Genomic DNA, 22,492 nt, shown 5'->3' on the forward strand with positions numbered 1-22,492 from the left:
CATAATTTTGGGTAACAAATACTCTGCCTTTGGTGTGCACAAAGATATATTATGATGGTATAGTCATATTGATCAAAATTATTTGGCATGCTTTATTAGAACAACGGCTGCTAAGGAGCAAGAAATTGAATTTGATACTTCCTTACTAGAAGAAAATGAAAATCTTCAGGCAAATGAAATTATGTGGAATAATTTAACAGCAGAAAGTTTGCAAGTAATGTAAGTATTTAGAAAATCTGAATAGTTTAAAAAATTAGTGTTATTGTTTATAGTTGTACTTTATCAGATTTAAAATTCATTTTTTGCAAGTAATGAAAAGTAAATTAAAAATGAACTGATTGTTGTTTGGTCAGAAAGAAATGTTTTGAAAAATATATTAACTTCAGTCATTGTGATCACTAATTTTGGTAATTCTGAAAATCAAATTTCTATGTGATGTTATAGTCACTTGCCAGTTACTTATATTGGAATACTGGTTCATGCTTTTCAAAACTAACTAACTAACGTCCATCCTTGCTGGCTTCCTTCCTTCCTTCCTTCCTTTCTCTTTCCTGTTCAATGGTTAAAAGTTAAAACTATTTGGCAGAACCATTTTGGAAATGAGAACATTGAGTGATAAAGAAGAGACTCAGGTGTCAGAGTGTTTAGAATAAAAAGTTGACTTTGAATTCTTTTCTCTGTGAGCAGGGATGTCTTCTGTTACAGGCTTTTAAATAAATTAGTTCTTCACCTTGTTATTGTTGCCAAATAGTTGAAAGGAGTTTTGAGAAATCTTAATGTGTTTTTCAGTCCTTTTCAAGTAGTAGAGGCCACCAATAGTATATTTTTAAATTTAGAAAAGAGAGTTAATGGGGGTACCTGGGTGGTTTAGAAGGTTAAGCATCTGCCTTCCACTCAGGTCATTATACTAGCCCCATGGGGACATGCTCATTCTCCCTTTCCCTCTGGCTGCAGCTTCCCCTGCTTGTACTCTCTCTCTGTCAAATAAATAGATGAAATCTTTAAAAAAGAAAAAAGAAAAGGAAAGGAAAGGAAAGAAAAGAAAAAACAAAACATAGTTAAGGCATTCTACTTGTAAATATTTAACTCACTGGTCTCTGGGTGGCTCAGTGGTTTAAGCATCTGGCTTCAGTTCCAGTCATGATTCCAGGGTCCTGCCCAGCAGGGAGCCTGCTTCTCCCTCTGCACTTTCCCTGGCTCATGCTCTCACTTTGTTTCTTTCAAATAAATAAATATTTAACTCATCCATTAATAATTTTTTTAGGAGCAACAGAAAAACATTTATTAATAAGCACTATATACACTTGTCTTCTGGATCAGAACCACAGCTAGGAATGATTATGTACTCATTTGTCTTCAGTATTGGATACATAATATCATCTGGATTGTTGGCACTTTACCTCAAAAGACTCAGCCAGAAGTCCCTGTCTAATATAACTTAACAATCTCCTTTCTATTGTTCAGTAATATTGTGGTTTTATAGATGAATAACTGAGTGGGTCGGATCCTGCAACTAGTTCTTGGAAAGGGGTTAAAAACTTTAAAGTTGAGCAAGTGGAATGGAAGAAACTAACAAATACTTGTTGAATCACCTGAAAGCTTAAAAGTTATGGTGGACTGACTGTTGAGTGGGAGGGAGGCATGGGAGTGTACTGAATTAGGGAGGTTTTTCTAGCAACCATATTGGGATTCTTGAAGCTGTTCCCAAATTTTGAAGTCCTTCATGGGAGTCTTACTTTCGTTTTAGATATATACTTGCAATGTTAGCCATCTTTAAACCAGTGATCCTTACCCTGAGTCATTTTTGTCCCCAGGGAACATCTGACCATATCTGGAGACATTTTTGTCTGTCAGATGGGAAGGTGTTGCTGGTAACTAGTGGGTAGAGGCCATGGATGCTGCTCAGTATCCTACGGTGCATAGGACAGTCATCTGTAATGAAGAGTTATCTGGTGAAAATGTCAACAGTGCCAAGGTCGAGAATAACGATAGGGGTAGATTTATGGCACGAAATGGATAGTAGAGTTTCTCATTCCTTGTGCAGTGACAAACTTCATTTTCCTATTCCGTGCTGCTAGGTGAAGGAATTTGGCATAAATTACTCCTGGGTTTTTTTGATCATTATGTCGTTCCCAAGTAATTTATTCATTTATTCATCAAAATATGTTTACTGTATATTTAAGGTTGCAAGGGTTAATACCTTCAAGGTATTTATGCTAAAATCGGTCAATTTATTTTAATAAACACCAAGAAAGAATGAGTATAAAAACATTGGAGTGTAATATGGCAAAATTAAAAATAGCTACCTGTTAAAAGCTTATGTAAAATAAGAGATTTTGTGACCAAAGAATAATTTGTTTTATTGCTTTCCAGAGTATAATGAGTATAAAACTAGTTATGCACATAAATCATTATTTCTTAATTATGGTGATGAAGCAGTAAAAAAATGTCATAAATTAAGGATAATAAATCTTTGATAATGTGATAGAAGATTTAATTGCTTACATCTTATTGGGGCACCTGGGTGAGACAAAACTTTAGCTACATTTCACTGAGCAGGGTCTAAATCAGGATATGAGTTTAAGAGCAGATTTTCCTCAAGAATTTTATTCCAAGAATGAATTATTCAATGTGTTTATTGGCACTGTTAAAATAATCTAAGGTAAATCCACAAAATATGTGTATATATTCACACATATGTATATATTTAATATGATGCAAAGTCTTTTTAGCATAATATTAGTGCTTTGAAGTTGAGCTAATTTCTTTCTTGAGGCATTAATTTATTAATTTTGTTGTTCAATGTGTTGAAGTATTATGTCCAATAGAAATAAATAAATCAAACAGATGAACAGATAGATAGCTTTGGAAAAATAAATATAAATGACCAATAGTCCTGTGACAATAAAGAAATATCCATTTTTAAAAAGGCAGCTGTTCCTTCTCCCAGATTGTCAAGAACTAAATAATTTGATAATACACATCGTTATGGAGGGTATGGAGAAATAAGCCTTCTTACAACGTCTTGGCAGAAAGATAAATTAGTGTAAGCTTTTTGGAGTATAATTTTGCAACATAGGTCAAATTGGACTTGCTCATATGTTTTGAGTTGGAAATTTTGCTTCTAGAACTTAACCTATAGGTAAACAAGGATATAGGTCTAAGTGTAACATGGTGCATTGCCTGATTCTGAATCTTGACATTATGCTGTTACCTCTGTGAAACTGGACGGATTACTTAGTCCCTATATGTGTTGTTTTCCTCAAATATAAAATGGTGATAATAATGGCCCCCAACTCATAGTGTTGTTGTAAAGCTTACATGCATGAATGAATGTAGAATACTTAGAATAATTCCTGGCACACAGCAAGTTTGAGGTATTGGCTTTGTTGTTTATTTTAATGACTGCTTGGGGTGGACGCCCAAGCACGATGCTTAGTTTTTCATGGGCTTTTGGAAATACTTTTTTGTTAGTTACTAAATATGAAAAGAAAACTATGATACAAGGTATAATATGTCACTTTCATTAATTATTAAATTTGGTAAACACAAAAATATTTCAAAATTCATAGATTAGATTTTCTTTTTTTTTTGGTTAACATACAGTGTTGTATTAGTTTCAGGTGTACAATATGGATTTTAATATCTGCATATGAATGTGGATTTCTGAGAAACCACATTTTAGTATATATGACATTAATTTGAATAGAGACTGAGGACTATAAAGGTCTTAAAACAGTCCTTTTGTTTTGGCAAAACACTGGAAACACCCTAAATATTCATCAATAAGGGATCAGTTGAATTATGATATTTACATAATACCATAGCTAGAATTTTTCAGATTATGCAGGTTTTAAATAGAGCAAGATATCTTTATTTATATATATATACACATATACGTAAACATACACGAGTATACATATATATGTGTATATACATATATGTGTGTGTGTGTATATATATATATATACACACATATATATATGCTTTTATGGGAAGATATCCAAAGTATATGATAAATAGAAAGTTATACAGTAATATTTATAGAATGAGTCTGTTAATAAAAAAATAGGACATATATGTATTTGTATATATGTAGATCATATGTTGGAATGGGGGTGAGTAGATGAGGGTAGTAGGAAAGCTTGTTGGGGCCAGTGTTTATAATAATGCTAAGTAAATGTAGTTTTATTTCTTTAATCTTTGCGATTTTATTGTGGCATGACTTTCCAGAATATTAGCTATTTGTTTTTCCTCCCATTGCGTTACTTGTCCTTTCACTAAACACTTGTTCCTGAATCACAGTGCTCTGTATAGTTTTAGAATAGAACACTCTCAAAGGTGTTATTTGAAAATGCCCATGTTTTATGGCCCGTGCCTCCCCATGTTTTACATTTTTCCTGAGCCCATTTAAGAGCTGTAATAAGAGATAGTAGAGGAAAACTTCAAAACTGTGTTCATTTTTCATTTCCTCTGTGTTTGTTTCAGTGATCTGGTGACCTTCCTTTGTGAAAGGTTACATTAGTTTGGAAGTGAGAATCATTAGTATTTGACTCCTGGAGAATTTTTCTAATAATGCAAGTCATAGTGGCAGACTGCCAGACTGCTGATTCGTGGTGACTGTGAAACAGAAAGAACTGGACTACATTTCTCTAGGACTCTTCAGAATTTTTGGCTAAACTCCAGAGGTTGCAGATGATTAATTAACATCTTTGTTGAATGAGCAAGTGAATGAAGAGGGTTTTATGGAGAGATTTCAGGAAGTTTTTGAATAGTGGATGTCATCATCTCTGGCTTTATGTTAGGATTATTGAAGGAGCTTTAAAAAATGCTGCCTGGGACCTCACCCAAACCAATTAAATCAGATTTTGTAGGGGAGGGTCTAGGCATTGGGATTTTTGGTAAGCTTTCCAGGTGACTTTATCGTGTAGGCAGGATTAAAACGCTGTGCCATAAACCCAGTAAAATTGTGTGTAGAAATGTGTGTGTTACTTTCTGCCGGCGGGTTCCTGCAATTTTTCAGAGGGCTTTACCACCCAAAATGGTTAAGGACTGTTGCTCTGTTTGAATATGTATCTTTCATATTTAAATAATATATTTTTGTTAAACTTTTTTGACAGATTTATATTCCTCAAGTTGTCTTGTGTCATTGGATTAAAAGTAGCAGTTTTACAGTAGTCTAACTGGATTCCTTTTTGATTCTTTGTATTTTCTTCTCCTCTGCCATACTTCTCGGTCAGTGTTAAATTGTAAGGTATTCGAAGTTCAAGTAGATCCTCTTTCCCTAAGATTATATTTTTCACTTTGCTATTCATAAAAAGACATCTTTTAATTTGGAGGGGGCTTTTTTTTTTTTTTAGATTCCCAAATGTAACATACAAATTGTCATTTTTATTAGCAGAAATTTATTCATATATTTAATAATTTCTATTCTTGTTTCCCACTTACAGTGTCATGCAGAGTTTTCTCAGCTACATGTAAGAGGTTCTGACATTATTACATAACTATTATCATACCCAAAAGGAGGCTTGTTGGAAATCTAATGTTGTAATAATAGTAAATGGCAAAGTTACTGCATTTACCTATCTAAATATGTGCCAGGAGGCATTTTATCATAGTCTCATAATTTGTATCAGCTACATTGATAAAGGTATTGTATATAGAGACTTCAACTCATGTATTTGTAAGATTGTTTATTGCCTACTTATGGGAAATTTTTTTGCAAGTAGATCATGGTGTGGTAGAGGGCTGCTTCCTCAGCCTCCAATAATTTCTAGCACTGGACACCTGAAATCGTACACTTCCCATCACACATCCATTTTAGCTGTATTACCTTCAAGCTGCAATCTGAGGTTGTTTTCTTTGTCTCTGTGAGCTACAGCCTGTTATCTTCCCCTTCATCACTCTTTCCTCATCTGCCTCTGTTTTGAATCACTCTTCTTTGCAAAATGCTAGAAAAGATACTATATTGATTTTAATCATCCATTTATTAAGATGCTATATGCAAATATTTGCTCTCATCTAATCACTATTTAATTGAATAATTTGGGACTCAGTAATTTTAGCTCATCAGAATAACTTGAAGAGGACAGGTCTATAAAATTTTGAACATTAGAAAAAAATATATGTAAGTATTTATTACATTAGTTTTGGCATTTGGGATAGATGAGGCATCCATCTGCAATCTGTGGCGAACTTGAAGCAGGTAAATGGAGGTCTGAACAAGCACATCAGTAGTTTAATTAAGGCAAATTAAAGATACCGAGTTATTTCAAAACAAGGTGAACATTAGCATGTCTGCCCAAAGAGGAGTTAAGGTTAATTTTAATAGAATTATGAGGCATTATGGTACTACTTAGGTCTTTTTTGATTCAGTTTTCTGGTTTGAAATGAGGTTTCTTTTATTATAAGTTATTCTGCCTATCAGTAGTACATATATTAGAATTCTAAAAGATTGTGTTATATAGTCTTATGTTCTTTTTTTTTTAAGATTTTATTTATTTATTTGACAGAGAGAGAGAGAAGGCAGAGAGGCAGGCAGAGAGAGAAAGGGGTAAGCAGGCTCCCTGCTGAGCAGAGAGCCCGATGCGGGGCTCCATCCCAGGACCCTGAGATCATGACTTGAGCTGAAGGCAGAGCCTTTAACCTACTGAGCCACCCAGGTGCCCCCAATAGTCTTGTGTTCTAACTAAAGCCCAACCTCAAGCCTGTGTTTCCTAGTACATTTTTTAAAAATTAAAAGTCAGGGGGCGCCTGGGTGGCTCAGTGGGTTAAGCCGCAGCCTTCGGGTCGGGTCATGATCTCAGGGTCCTGGGATCGAGTCCCGCATCGGGCTCTCTGCTCAGCAGGGAGCCTGCTTCCCTCTCTCTCTCTGCCTGCCTCTCCGACTACTTGTGATTTCTCTCTGTCAAATAAATAAATAAAATATTTAAAAAAAAATAAATAAAAATTAAAAGTCAGAATGTGGTTAGCTTTTATAATGGGGTATAATAAGATCTTTCTCTCTCTCTTTTAAAGATTCTCTTTCTTTCTTTCTTTCGTTCTTTTCCTTCTTTCTTTCTTTCTTTGAGAGAGAGAGATAGCAACAAAGAACATAAGCAGGGAGAAGAGGGAGAAGCAGGCTTTCCACTGAGTGGGGAGTCTGATGTAGGCTAAGAGGGGGAAGCTTGATCCCAGGACCCTGGGATCATGACTTGAGCCAAAAAGGCAGATGCTTAACTGATGAGCCATCCAGGCACCCCTAAATAAGATCTCTTAATTGAAGAATGGTAATTATGTGGGAAAGTCATTCTTTTGGATTTTATGGGATATGAATTAGCAAACTATGGGCTGTGGGCCATATCCAGCTTGCTACTTATTTTTATGCTGTGAGCTAAGAATACTGTTTACATTTTTAAATGTTTAAAAAAAATCAGTGGAAACATATTTTGTGACACATAATAATCATGTGAAGATTAAACAACAGAGTATATAAATAAAGGATCATTAGAACACTGCCATGCTCATTCATTTATTTATTACCGTTGCTACAATGACAGAGTTGAGTATTTTTGACAGAGACCATATATGGTGTTCTCCTCACTTCACACTGCTGCTTGGTGTACTACAGACCACATTGACACCATTCGAACTCAGTAGCATTTTGACTGCCGCACATATTGCTGTCTTACAGCATTTGAATGACTTTCTGTTATCAGCCCATTCCTATTATGTCAAAATAAAAAAAAAGAGTATAGATTTTGAATGTTGCACTTTTTAAAATTTTTTAAAAATTTTAATTCCAGTGTAATTAACATGTAAATGTTATATTCATTTCAGGTATACAATATATATTACTGTGGTGCTTATCAAGATAAGACATAGTGGAGTGTGTATTATTTTGTTATTGAATTAAGTGGCACAGTAGTGTGTTTATTATGTAGTGGCACTATGATGATATAAAATGATCATATAAAATGATATAATATATGTTGGCATTGTCAGTCTAAATACTCATTTTAGTATCACTAACTCACAGGAGAGCATCAGTTAGGAAAATTATAAAATTTAAAATGTACTACCTCATCACAGCAGACTTTCTTCAGAAAAATATGAAAAGGACGCAACCAAAATAAGTTTCTGGGTGGCTCATTTGTTATCAAAACAGGAAAAGTAATTTACTAGTGGTGAATTAATTAGTATTTCACTGTGGTAACTAAGGAAATAGGAAATATGTCTAGACAAAATAAACTTGTTTATGTCTATTAGTCTTTCAGTGAGAACATTCCGTGAAGAGTTGAGAAGGTTGGAAGCTACATCATTAGTTAATTTAAAAAAATAAATGATTTCAAGTGGCTTTCCTGTCTCTTGATAAGTCAGCAGGTGTGATCAAAACTGCTCAGTCGTTTGTTTGAGGACTGAATGGCAAGCCTGAAGTGACTGAAGAATTACTCTCTAGGAATAGTCTTTGTGGCTCAACTACAGACAAGAATATTTTCAAAGAGGTTGAGAAAACACTAATTCAGTACAAACTGAAGTGGTCTCTCTTGAGATGTGTTAAAACTGATGGTGTTAAAAATATGTGAGTCCGAAAGAGGCATAGTTGAACGAATTTGCAAAGCTTGAGAAAATGTTAGGTGTTTACCTAGTATGATTATTCATTGTGTTTTTCATAAGCAGGTACTTCTTGGAAAAATATCCAATCTAATCTTGTGTTCTCAAATTAATAATGTCAGTAATGACTTTCATTTGTTCTCATGGACTTGACCATCATCAGTCCATGAATTTTTGTCAAAAACTGGAATTGACTACCCTCACTTGCCCTATTACATAGGATTTTGATGAGTTAGAAGTAGTAAAGTTTTATTGTTTTTTTTTTTTTTGAGGTCAGAGCCAAAACTGAAATTTTTCTAAATAATCAGATTTTCCCTCAACTACTATTATTCAACACTGAATTCCAAAAGCTTCAGAAAAATTAGCTTGTGCTAAAGACTTGAATATTTTCCTAATGAATTTGACCTAAAATTGCAAGATAGGCCAATGCTTATATGCAGGATTTATATTGTAGTAAAGTCATTTAGATGGCAACTAACATTTCTTGAATCCCAGGTATTGGCAGGCTATTGTATGTACTTCCTGTGCCATCAAACATTAAAACATTCACCAATTTATAGCTGATGTATTTTCTATGCTCAAACTACGTTTCTAGCAGTGAGTTTTGGACCTCTGTGCAAGTATTTTGGCATTTCAAAAATCCATTCAACTGTGCAAGTAAGGAGTTCCCATTTAGGAGTGGGAGTCTGGAGTGATGAGTCTGCAATGTAGAGATATGCTAAAAATCATGCAATATAATTTTATAAATGCCTTTTAAGCAGTAAATATACTTATTTAAAGTCATCTGTTTATGACTGTTAATGGTATATTGCCAGTTTCCATTTATGTGAAAAAATCCTTTCAAAGATGAAAAACATGAAATCTCATGATATATCTGCCTTAACAAATGAACATTTACAGTTGGTTTTATGATGAGCACTAACTTTGAACCCCAATGAAGGGAAAAATTATTTCCTTCAGAAGATTTCTATCCTTCTCATTGATACACTAGTCTTACAATGAATTGTACCCAATTAATATTATATTTTGAAAATTTCAGTAAGATATTTATTTATATTTGTTTTCTCTTTTGTTACCTACATAATAACCTTGATTTTGCCTCTTGATGGCAGACCCTAAAATATTTATTTTATAGAAAAATGTTACTGACTCCTGTTGGAGGCAATGATGCCAATTTAACCCATTAGACTGAATCAACCTTGTCAGTCAGTAGAATGATAAATAATGCAGTATTCTCACATTTTAAGCAGGATTGTTGTTTTATCAAGTTTGTTTTTTGCTGTTCTCATTTATAGTCATAGTTTAAATTTGGTCTTTGGTTGAAAAGGTACTACAGTTATGTTAGGGGAATACTTTTTGAATGAGTGAAATATTTGGAAATATGTAAAATATTAAAAGGCAGATGACATGTTAAAAGGATATATTGATAAGGGACACAGAGAAATCACATGGAAGAAGGCAGGTGGATTTTTTGGGTGGGGTGGGTGAGTTTGTGTCTTTAGGAGATAAATGCATTTAATAGAAGCTCACAACTTTGGTTGATTAAGAGCTATTTTCTGTTTAATCTTGAGAAGAGCTAATAAAGATTTGTGTCATGGTATAGAAGGTCACCCATAAATTGCTGTGCTGCTACAGTTATATTTTAAGAAAGAGATCATAAGAAATGTTTTATTTCTTCAATTTATATTGCAGTCATAGAGAAAAAGAGATGTCTGAAAAATTACTTCAGGCAGCTGTGTAACCCCTTTTTATTTATTAATTTATTTTTAATTAACCCAAATGTCACAAGAATGTGACAGTATTGGAAGTTTATAATGTATAATTTTTTAGGAAGTTACGTTTCTGCAAGAGTGCTTTAAGATTTAGATAGTGATGGCCAATGGTTTGACAATAGAAAAGTTACTGTAGAAGTACTGAAAACTTGTTACTTTCTACAATTGTTTTTGGCTTTTGTGTCTTTAAATAACATTAAGTCTTTAAAAAGTATCCAACTAATGCTTGCAAATGATAAAATCCATAAAATCTTACAAAAGGGTGTACAGTGAAAATCAAAGCTTTCCTTTTTATAGACCGCATTTGTACCTTCTGGTGTTAATTGGTGGAAAAAGGTTCATATATCTTTCCATGTATATAAATTGTTTTCTTGACTTAAATGGGCTTATTCTATGCATACTTTTTTGCCTTATCCTCTTTTCTTAATATATATGAAATATTATTAGTGTACAGTATTTTATTGCTTACATGTAATAAAATTTATTTAATGTAGTTATTTATAGATGGCCATTTATTTCCAGTTTTTTCCTGTTGTTAGGGGTGGATACAGGTTTTGTAGAGGCTGAAGCATATAAAATCGGTTTGTGTGTGTGTGTGTGTAGGGGGCATCTTCAAAAAAAAAAAACTATAGTGTCTTACAAATATGAAAGTAAGTGCAGAGTCTGGGTCGAGATCTTGCAAGTGTGGTGCCTGAAGGTTAAGTGTCATTAGTATCGCAGTGAATTCACCTTTGGTGATTCTGATTACAAGCAGTGTTTCAATAAATATCTTTGTGTTTATATCTATGTGTACTTGTTGAAGCATATATATTAGATGAATTTTATGGTATGAAATTACTAAAACAGGATATTAGTTATTAAGTTCATGGTCTCAGGATCTATGTTTTTCCACTTACCAGCTCTGTGACCTTGGACAAAATCCTTAATCTCTGTGCCTCAGTTTCTCATGTGTAAATGGAGATAATATTGTTTTAAGAATGTTGTGGATTTAAGTCCTTATTTATAAAGTGTTTAAAACTGGTTGGCATTCAGTAAATGTAAAGTATTTATGTCAGTTTTATAGAGGTTTTTTTTTTTAAGGCAGTCTCATGAAATTTAACTGTTTTGCATAAAATTATTTAAGTGTAACATATTTAATTTAAAAATGTGAAGAATAGGGCACCTGGGTGGCTAAGTTGTTTAAGCGACTGCCTTTGGCTTGGGTCGTGATTCCAGGGTCCTGGAATCGAGTCCCACATCGGGATCCTTGCTCAACAGAGAGCCTGCTACTCCCTCTCCCTCTGCCTGCTGTTCTGCTACTTGTGCTCTCTATCTCTCTGTCAAATAAATAAATAAAATCTTTTAAAAAAATAAACATAAAAATGTGAAGAATAAGCCATTTGAACTGTTACATTATATTTGTGTACAAACAATGGTGAATAGTGCTTTGAAATTTGCACACTATCCTGACATATATTATGTCATCTATACATGAACTGTAATTATGAAAATATTTTCCCTTTCACTGGATCCATCCCACTCCAGGTTTTTTTGTTTGTTTGTTTTTCTGTTTTTTGTTTTTTTTTTGGGGGGGATGGTAATAAAGAAGAGAAAATATTTCCCCCATATAATTCCATTCTTCTAAATCATTTCTCTTTTCCACTTTGAATTTACAACCAGGGATCTTTAGAGATTTAGAATATTAAAAAGAATTTAGAATATTAAAAAGTTTTGACTTCAAAGACTTACTTATTATTATTTTTTAATTTAAGAAGACTATGTGAAGGTTAGTTATGCTTTGTTTGTGCTAAGGCATCCAAAACTTAAAGCCTCAAGAAGACATACCAATTTTTTGCCATGATCAGGAGCTGGAAAAAGTAGGGCAACTGATACTATTTTTCTGTTCCCTCTCATCTCCTTCTTTCCTTACTTTTAGTGTCCTTTCTTTCTTCATTGGGCCTTCTGGCCTTCATTGGTAAGTGTTGCAGGTGGTGAATTCTAGCTAACAGAACAGACCTGGAACAGAAGTATTGTTAGCTCTTCTAGGCCTTTACGGAATCTAGTAAGCTGGGGTAGGTTTCTCTCTTTCTGAGTTTAAGTTGTTATAGCGCAAATCGGGAATTTGAAAAAGAAATCATAATGTCACCCCATTCTCATTATTGAGCTGACATGTACTCATATAATTTAGCATTTAAAAGCATCAAATTTAATTTCTCATTGAAAGCTAAAGTGATATTTTCAGGATACTAAATGATTACTAAAGGAAGAAAAAATATTAGCAGTTTTGGATTTTAATATACTTTCATAGAAGTGGCAGTGATGAATGGGGTCTAAGGTAGTTTAAACTTGTCCATTGTAGCAGTGGGTGGGGACTCTGGCTTTCACCTCATTCTTCCTTTTCAGAGTGAAAATAGCAAATAAAGAGAGGGCAGTACTGTAATTAGTAAGATAATTCTGATGCTTACCACAATCAAATGTCTTCCCTTGAATTTGTCCAAATGATAAAATATGAAGGGGTCAATAATAGGATTTCTCATTTTTTGCTTCCTTTAAGATTTGTGATGATATTATTACTGTTAAGTCACATAAAATCAACATGTATGTACGTGTGTGTATGTGTGTGTGTGCACGTATGCGCACACACCCATAGGCATACTTACTCTTTTACTTGGACCAAGGATTACAAAGAAATACAAGTTTATGTTAATTTCTCATGGAACTAAAAATTTTCACACTTTGTTGGAAATAACATTGTTTTGAAGGGAAAACTTTTAAATATCAGTGGCTTCTCTATTTTTCATGTAGCGTGTTTGCAGCATTCCTTTATTGTACTTGCCCTCAATTGGGAATAATGTATAAATAATAAAAATATAACCTATCCTTGAGTTTTATTTAAAATATATTCAATTCTGCCTCTGCCTTGGGAGCAACATTATTCTTTTGCACCTAAAATTAATAAAATATTCTTAAAAGGTAGAAGGAAAAATTTAAAGTTACTTCTCTGAAAAAATATTTTTATGAAACTAATAAAATTGGTTGATAATATAAAGTTACATTTATAGAGAACATGTTATGCTTCAAAGTCTGTAAGAGGAACTTAAAAAATATGCATCATAGTCATAGGAACTCTTTAAGGTAGGTTTTATTTTATTTATTTATTTATTAAAAGATTTTTATTTATTTGACAGACAGATCACAAGTAGGCAGAGAGGCAGGCAGAGAGAGAGAGAGAGAGAGGAGGAGGAGGCAGACTCCCTGCTGAGCAGAGAGCCTGATGTGAGGCTCGATCCCAGGACCCTGGGATCAGGGCGTGAGCCGAAGCCAGAGGCTTTAACCACTGAGCCTCCCAGGGCCCCTTCAGTTAAGGTTTTAAATTGACTTCCATTTTATTAGCAGGGGAAATAGAAGTTTACAAAAGCTAAGTAAATATTAAACCTCAGGATGTCTGGTTCTAGATCTGTTCTCTGTTATTATATCAGAGTAAGGTGCTTTCCTAAATGTAGTAAAGATATAGTTATAATCACAAATACTTCCTTTTTCCTCAGGTGGTAAGGTAAAATGTTTAGCTTGATGATACTACTTTTACATGAAAGGACTATTAGCCCTGTACTAGTGACTCCTGTGTATAGAACTAAAGCTTCCTTCATTGAGTCATTGCATTAGTGGTTTATATATCTTTTTAGTTCCATAATTAGTCAGTGGGTGAAAGTAATAAATTATGTTGTTCCCACACTGTGGTAGCTCTTTGGTTTCATTTTCTAGATAATTCAGAATGATAGGATCAGGGCAATCTTGAGAGTTAGGGAATTGTCAAAAGAAACTTAGGAAATTGTCAAAAAAAGCTTCATATGTGGATTTCTCTAGATTAACAAGATGTGGAGAACTTAGTTAAGCACATACTATGTGTAAGACACTGTGCTAAGTGTAAGGGATGTACTGTGGAGAGTAAGCCATCATGCTGTATCTTACAGTTTATTAGGACTATGTATTTATTTCAAGATGGAGTGGACCATGTGGTACAGTGAGAAGAATTAAAAAAAACTATGGCAAGTAAATAGTAATAGTCAAAGATAATTAAGGAAAGAGGGTTGGAAGAAAAAAAGTTGATATTTCTTCTATTAGAATATAAGTTTCCCGAGGCCAGACTTGATTATTGTTATACCCCTAGTGTATAGCACAGTGCCTGATAATGTGCTTAGTAAACACTTGTTTAAATGAGTGAAGAGTTGAAAAGAGATGAATGGAAGATTAAACAGGAGAGAAGAGAATGACCGTAAGGTATAGGGGAGAGAGGTATAAACAGAGGAGTGAAAAGTAGTAAAGAGAGCTTTCTATCAAATTCAGCTTTTATGTAACATGGCCAAGACAGTATAGAGAGGCTGGTCTTTACTGTCTTACCTCCAGGCTGGGGTGACAGAAGGTGGTTGGGACAGGTTCTGAGATAGTGTCCTGTGATCTGGACTTTCATGAGATCATGTAACAGCAAAGCATTACATGTGAGTACTATTTATCTATTTATTTATAAGTGTTTAATAAATAACTTGAAACCAGAAGTTAAAATGTAGCTTTCTTGAGAATATGCTTGAATTTTAATATAGTAAGGATTTTTTTTAATCTAGTAGTGAGGATATGAACTATTCTATAAAAGTGTATTTTCCAGATAACTGAAGTTTCTATCACCATCAAATGAAAAAATGCAATTTTACTAGATTTGATGTAAATTTATTTTTATATTTTTAAAAATATATATTATATATATTATAAATATAATATTTATATTATATTTGATATAATTTTATTTTTATATTTGAGAGAGAGAGAGAGAGAGAGAATGAGTGGGGGAGGGGCAGGGAAAGAGGGAGAGAAAAGCAGAATCCCTGCTGAGTGGGGAGCCTGACTCAAGGCTTGATCTCAATCTCCTGAGATCATGACCTGAGCTGAAGTCAGACACTTAAAGCCACCCCAGGGCCCCTAGATTTGAAGTAAATTTCTTATAAATATATGTAAACCTAAAGAAAATTAATTTTACCTTTTCCTTCTGATTCTGGATCATTATTATATAGGCAACATAGGTTATCTTTTGCTGCAGTAATGTCTTCGGAAAGTATTAAGATTCATTATGTTACTTAACTCTAAACAAAAATGAAATAATCTGGATTGCTGTATTTTGAGCAAACTCTCCAGTGCCTCTTCTTATAAAACACTAATCCCATCATGAGTTCTGTACCCTCAAAAACTCATCTAACTAATAATTCCCTTCCCAAGCACCACACACTAGGACTTAGGGCTTCTGTATAGGAATTTTGAGGAGATACAGTTCAGTTCATAGCCCATACACATACATGTATTTTAATATAAATGGAACCATGCTATATTTATTCTTCATCATGCCTTTCAATTTAAAAATATTTCTTTGAAGAAAGTTACATTTGTATACCTCATCCTTTTTAGTGATTACGTGCCACTTTGTATGGATTAAAATTTATTCAACCATTCCCCTGTTGATGGAGACTTATGTTTTCTTGTTCTTTTTTTTTTTTTTTATAAACAGTGTTGCAACGAACCTTCATATGGGCAAATTTTGTATACATTGTAAAGTATTTTGGTAAGATAGATTTTTAGATGTTGAGGAATATTCTTAATTTTTTTAGATATTCAGATAATACTCTAATTTGAAGTTTGAAAAACAATCCCAAGTTGATTTCTAAGAAATTTGTGCCAGTGTTGTCACATCAACAGTGTATGTGTTTCTGTTACTATTTTTTACAATATTGAGAATACTGGGTATTATCCCTTTTTTCATACTTACCAAAATTATTATATGAAAAATAAATTTGCTATTTATTTCATCTGCAGATATTTAATTGTGGGTCAGGTTGTAAATATTTTCATATGCTTTTTGATCATTTGCATTTTTTCTTGATGAAATTTCAATTATGTTCTTTGTCCATTTTCATAATTGGTTGTCATATTCTCTAAGAGGGCTTGATTTTTTTTTTTTTAAAAGATGATTTATTTGATAGAGAAAGAGAACAGGGTGGGGAGGGGCAGAGAGAGAAAAACTTAAGCAGAATCTGTGCTGAATAGGGAGCCCAGTGCAGGGCTTGATCTCACCGACCCTGAGGTCACTACCTGCGCTGAAACCAAGAGTTAGATGCTTAACTGAGTGCACTATCAGGTACCCCATTCTAAGAAGGCTTTTGCTTGTAATTTGCACTGCAAATATTTCTTTATAGTTTGACTCTAAATTCTGACTTTCTTTATCATCTCTTTAACTTCTAATAAATTTAAACTTTTATAGAGTTGGATTATTAAATATTTTCTTTTGTATTTTTTGGGTTTCATATATTGCTTTAAAAGGCTGATGATAAACATTTTATTTTATTTTAGATTTTATTTATTTATTTGACAAACAGAGATCAAAAGTAGACAGAAAGGCAGGTGGAGAGAGAGAGGAAGGGAAGCAGGCTCCCTGCCAAGCAGAGAGCCCTATGAGGGGCTCGATCCCAGGACTCTGGGATCATGACCTGAGCCAAAAGCAGAGGCTTTAACCCCCTGAGCCACCCAGGTGCCCTCCCTAAAACTTTTAATGTGATATGATAGCTGTGTGTGTTTTTGTGGTAGGGATATTTCTATTTAGGACAAGTACATTTTGTGCAACCAAAAATTATCTGGTCTATATGTACATATTAATTTTGTCTATTTAATTGTTAATACCTGTAAAGCATTATTATATGATATGAAAAGAAATAGCTTACTATCCACATAAATTGCCCATTCAATTAAGCCTCATTTTCTTTTCTTTAAAATATGGATAATACTATCTATCTCATTGGTTGTTGTGAGAATTAAATGAGATAACATATGCCAAAAATACTAGATGCCATTTACTCAGTACCTACTAAGTGCCAGTTGTTATATATGCATTAGTTTATACGATCCCCAAAATAATGCTTTGAGGCAGGTAGTACTGTACTCAAATTACAAGTGAGAAAATAGACCTAATGAGCTTGTGCAACTTGCCCAGCATCTCATAAAAAGTAGGAAAGCCAAAATGTAAATACATGTTTGTCTGAAAACAAAAACCATGGTCTTTTCTCTATACCTTCCTCCTGGGACAGTACGGGTATTTATTTGCTTAAATCCTTTCTTCTTTTTTAATTTTCTGTTTCTCTTTTTCTATTTAATGACTAAGACTTTCAGACTTGCCCTGCAATACTACCTGTGATTATTGAAATATTCCTTTCTGCATTGTCCAGTAAGGTTGCCACTAGATACATGTGTCTGTTTAGCAGTCAAAAGGTGGTTAATGCAACCCAGGATTTTTACTTTATTTTGAATTAAATTACATGTGGCTACCATTTTGGAAATCACCATCTTAGATGTATGAATGCTCAGGGTGTGGGCATACAGTGAGTGTAACTGACTTTATTGATTGATGATGAGGAAACTGTTCATTCTAGGTTGAAAGCTATAGCAGAGGAACTTACACAGACACAGCAGATGCTCTTAAACAAGGAGGAGGCTGTCTTGGAACTAGAGAAGAGAATTGAGGAATCTTCTAAGACCTGTGAAAAGAAGTCTGAGTGAGTAAAACAAAAATAATTTGAAGGAAGAAAGTTTAATTGATTTATTTTTACGGAATACTTCAGTTATGTATTGTCATGGATGTAAAATTTCTAGAAGCTGAAATTTCATTTTAAGTGTAAAACTTGGTGTTGTTGAGTTACTTTCTAGGACTCTGGAAAACTGATCTGGGTTTTGTCAATGTAGGATACCAATCATGTCTCAATATTTTAACAGTTTAAACTACTTTCTGAAAAATCTTGTTAAAAGTTGTCTCTATTCCCCTCATCAGTGTCTACCAGATTCACTCTGCACTTCTTGTTAAGAAAGTAGCAGATCAGTGTTACCTAGCAGATCTATCTCTGTGTTAGAAGGAAGCAAACACACTTATGAGAAAATAGCAGTCTGCTTCACTTATGAAAATCCCTTTAAGATTTGCTGTGCTGTTCTGTCTTACTGTTGTTTTTCTTGCTGATTTCTGGATCTGTAAATATCCTACTGGATTTTTAAACTTTACTTGCGTGGGAATAGTGTTGTTTTTACTGATACCACTAATTATATTTTCTGCTGTTTTAACGTTTACATTTTGATCTATAATTTAAAATTTATATTCTGGTTATAGTTATTATTTGCATCTCCAACAGGTGTTGTGACTAGTATGGTTTCTCTACTCCTGATTGGAGTATATATATAAATTTCTTGCTATCATTTTCTCATCACTGGCTTGATTTATCAATGTTCTCAAGGAAATTGTGATATGTCACATTTCTCTGGTCTTACTTGCTCTTTCTACATAACTTCTCAGTTATTCTCTCAAATCTCGTATCCTCTCATCTCCCCCATGAGAGGCAACAAATGGACCTCTTCTATCTATATTACAGAAAAAAAATTAAAATCATCAGGTGGCAACTCCCTTATTTTCTGTGACTAGATATACACATCCACTGCATTTGTACCCATTTTCTGTGCTTGCTTCCAGAGTGGAACTTCTCCTTGTCCTAAGTCCACTTCTTGGGCCTGTTTTTGGTATCTTGTCATCTCATACTTTCTCAGAGAATTTAAATTATTTATTATATTATGTTCACCTTTTCTTCTCAATTGGGTCCAGTGCTCACTTTTTAAATACGATTAAGTCTTGGCTCTTAAAAACAATTTCCACCCCAGATTACCCTTCTGTATTCATATATCCTCCAAACTGCCTTTACCCTCTGTTTTCTTATTCATACTTGTTCTAAGAGTAATTATTTTCACCATTTCTTCAACTCCCACTTAGTTCTCAACCCACGTACCTAGCTTCTGCCCCGTCACCATTGAAATAGTTTATCTGTAAGATATCCAGTGACCTATTCATTGCTAAATTTAACTAGTGTCTTACTTGACCTCCTCTCAGTATCTGGTTTTGTTGACTACATATTTCTTCTTTTCCCTTGGTTTTTGGGACCGGATCTTTTGCCTTTCTTTCTGGCTACTTCTTTATAATCTCATTTTCCTCCACTAAGCCAATCTATTTTGGAGTTATTCGAGGAATGGCTCTAGGCTTTGTACTCCTCTCTTCCTCTTCGCTCCCTAGATGGTTTCCTGAAGATGACCCAAATTTATTATTCTTGCTTAGATTTTTCCTCTGACCTCAATGCCATTTAGTCAATTGCCAACTTGACATGATTGCTTAGATGTCTTAGAAGTATCCTAGGGGTGCCTGGGTGGCTCAGTGCGTTAGGGCCTCTGCCTTCGGCTCGGGTTGTGGTCTCCGGGTCCTGGGATCGAGCTACATGTCGGGCTCTCTGCTTGGTGGGGAGCCTGCTTCCCCCTCTCTCCCTCTGCCTGCCTCTGCCTGCTTGTGATCTCTGTCAGGTAAATAAATAAAATCTTTAAAAAAAAAAAGTAGTATCCTAAATTTCCCATGTTTAAGACTGAATTAAAAATCTCAGTACATCCCACACCCACACCAGTTCAACCCCGTTCACTGTTAGTATTCCTTTTTTCAGTGAGTGGTAACACCATCTATTCTATTATACAGCCCAGAATATTAGGGGCCCACCTCTCCCACCTATACTCTGACTCTTTTTATAACTTGGCATTAAATATTATATTGGAGTCCATGAGCTTTTTAAATACAAGAACAAGAAAATTTGAGTTGCTCTGGGCATTACCTTAATAAATATGGAAAATTTCAGTATTGCATCAACAGAAGATTCTATTTGGATTATAAAAATAAAATTTATCAGCCATTGCACATATGAAATTCAAAAAAGAATTATATTTTGCTGTTCTGTGTTTTGGGATAATTTCTTGACATGTTTACAGAAGACCAAGTAGTTTTACTTTTTACAGTTCTGTAAATGTATACATTATAAATTACTCCTGTTTTAAAATTTAGTGGTTATAAAGAAAGACCATTTGGTGGCTGATCCTCTCACCAGCATATCTGACTATACATTGTTGGAGGGGACAATCTTTACGTGTTACCTTAATCTAGAAATTATGAGATTCTTGGATTTTTTTTTTTTGCTCTATTTTCTTGACTCAAATCTTTAATTCTCTCTTTCTCTACATAATGAATATGACTCATTTTCCTACACCTATTTATATTTATCAGGAAATGAAAATTGGGGTATAGGAGAGGGAACTTAAAGGGTGGTAAATATGTGGGAAATAACGTTTATTGAGTTTTTACTCTGTCCCACATGTTATGCCAGATGTTTTATATATATTACCACATTGAATATTATCTTCGCTACACCTTTGGTGTATTTGCCTCTATTTTCCCTTTATGACTTAGTTAAAAAATTACAATTACATACTTAGTCAGTGGTAGAAAATCCATGAATTCCTGACTCCACAGTGTATGTCTTTTTGATCACAGCATCAGATTGATCTTACTATTTTAAAAATCTTCTTATGAGAGTAAGTTAAAAAGGGATAAGTATGTCAAGCAGTTCAGGGGAGGAGTCTTGGTTAACCCAAATTCTGTTAACCCTTTGTTATCATGATGTTTTTATTGTTAACTTCATGGCATAATCTTGAAAATGTTAAGTACATTTGTGTAACTAAGCCGTCATTGTGAAATCTCATTAATTCAGATATTAGTAGGATTGAAGTTTGTCTTTGACTTATATATTAAAATATTTTGCTAAACAAATAACCTGAAAGGGATTCTAGTGAAAATGTTTGCATTTCAGTTTCTTAATAATTAATAAATGTTTCCTTTTTTGTGTATGTATTTGTATAAATCTACATATGTATTTGTATATATCTACATATGTATTTAAGTACACTTATATAGTTGAAAGCAATTTTAATCCAGTTTTAGAAATAAATTTATAATTTTTTTACTGGGCAGTACTTTTTTAGCTTTATATACTGTTAATTGGAAGTAATAAAACAATAAAACAGAACTACAGCTCTTCACAAATGCTGTAAGTATCCTATAAGTTATGTATTTGTACTCATGAATTATTGCAATTATACTGAATTTTTACCTAACAGAAAGCATTATTTGTTCAGTTGAAATATAACATAATAAGAAAACTGAAGTTAAAACCTTTAAATTTGAGTTTAACATAAATGTCTCTAAAACATCTTATCGTAACAGGGAAAAAATAAATAATATAAGAAATCATTTGATAACTTTGATTCCTGTAATTGAATAATCTAAAGTGAAAAATAAACTTAAAGAATGGTTTTATGTGGGGCACCTGGGTGGCTCAGCGGGTTAAGCCGCTGCCTTCGGCTCAGGTCATGATCTCAGGGTCCTGGGATCGAGTCCCGCATCGGGCTCTCTGCTCAGCGGGGAGCCTGCTTCCTCCTCTCTCTCTCTGCCTGCCTCTCTGCCTACTTGTGATCTCTCTCTGTCAAATAAATAAATAAATAATAAAATCTTAAAAAAAAAAAAAAGAATGGTTTTATGTGACATTATATTCACACTAATGAGTCAAGTTTTAGTTTATATAAGTAATGCAGGTCTCAGTTGAAATGTAGCTGTTGTAGAATTATATTTATAAAAAATAGAGTAAAAGGAATAAAACCAACCACTTGAAATGGTATAATTTTAATACAACACTAAGTGTTACTGTAGTATATGTAACTTTACTCATTACTTCTAAAGCATATTTATTCAAATGGAAATAATATCAATCTTCTCCTGATTTATGATCCTTGAATACTGTGTTAGAAAACAGTTTATGGGAAAGTACGCCAAGCATATGTTATTTATGGCTCAATGGCATGAAGAGCAAGTATTATTATTATTGGTTTTAATGCTTGGGTTGACTTCCAAAAATTGAATGATTACTCAATTTTGTGTTGTTTTGTGCCATTATCATCTAATACTTAAAAATTCTTTATATATTATAAAATCAAAACTCTTAGAGCCATGCAGAATCTTAAGAGCTCATTTGATTCAGCCTCCTTGCCTTTCAAATTATGTGACATCAGAAGCCCCGAAATTTTAAGAGACTTGCAAAATGTCACAGCTAGCTTATAGTTAAGGTAAGACTTGAGCAATCTAAGTTATTATACTAGTCTACAAATTCAGGGACCTTTTATTTTTGTCTCAGGATTTAAAAATTATGTGTGTCACAAAA

The 22,492-nt window shown here is 33.6% G+C and overlaps 1 protein-coding gene across 7 annotated transcripts in view; it reads left to right on the plus strand.

The window, feature by feature from the left end:
• The window catches only part of FER (FER tyrosine kinase), a 470,546-nt gene that overhangs the window by 102,364 nt on the left and 345,690 nt on the right, over positions 1–22,492 (plus strand). For all 7 annotated transcript variants that reach the window (XR_006608698.1, XM_045087150.1, XM_004761299.3 and 4 more), the window contains 2 exons: positions 100–219; positions 17,807–17,929. Coding sequence is in view for 6 of the 7 variants with exons in the window: in XM_045087150.1 (XP_044943085.1) it covers positions 100–219; positions 17,807–17,929 (243 nt within the window). In the remaining variant the exon portion in view is untranslated. The remainder of the gene's footprint in view (positions 1–99; positions 220–17,806; positions 17,930–22,492) is intronic.

Source organism: Mustela putorius, unplaced genomic scaffold, assembly GCF_011764305.1.
Source record: "Mustela putorius furo isolate JIRA1106 unplaced genomic scaffold, ASM1176430v1.1 tig00001063_pilon_pilon_pilon, whole genome shotgun sequence".
Lineage (NCBI taxonomy): Eukaryota > Metazoa > Chordata > Mammalia > Carnivora > Mustelidae > Mustela > Mustela putorius.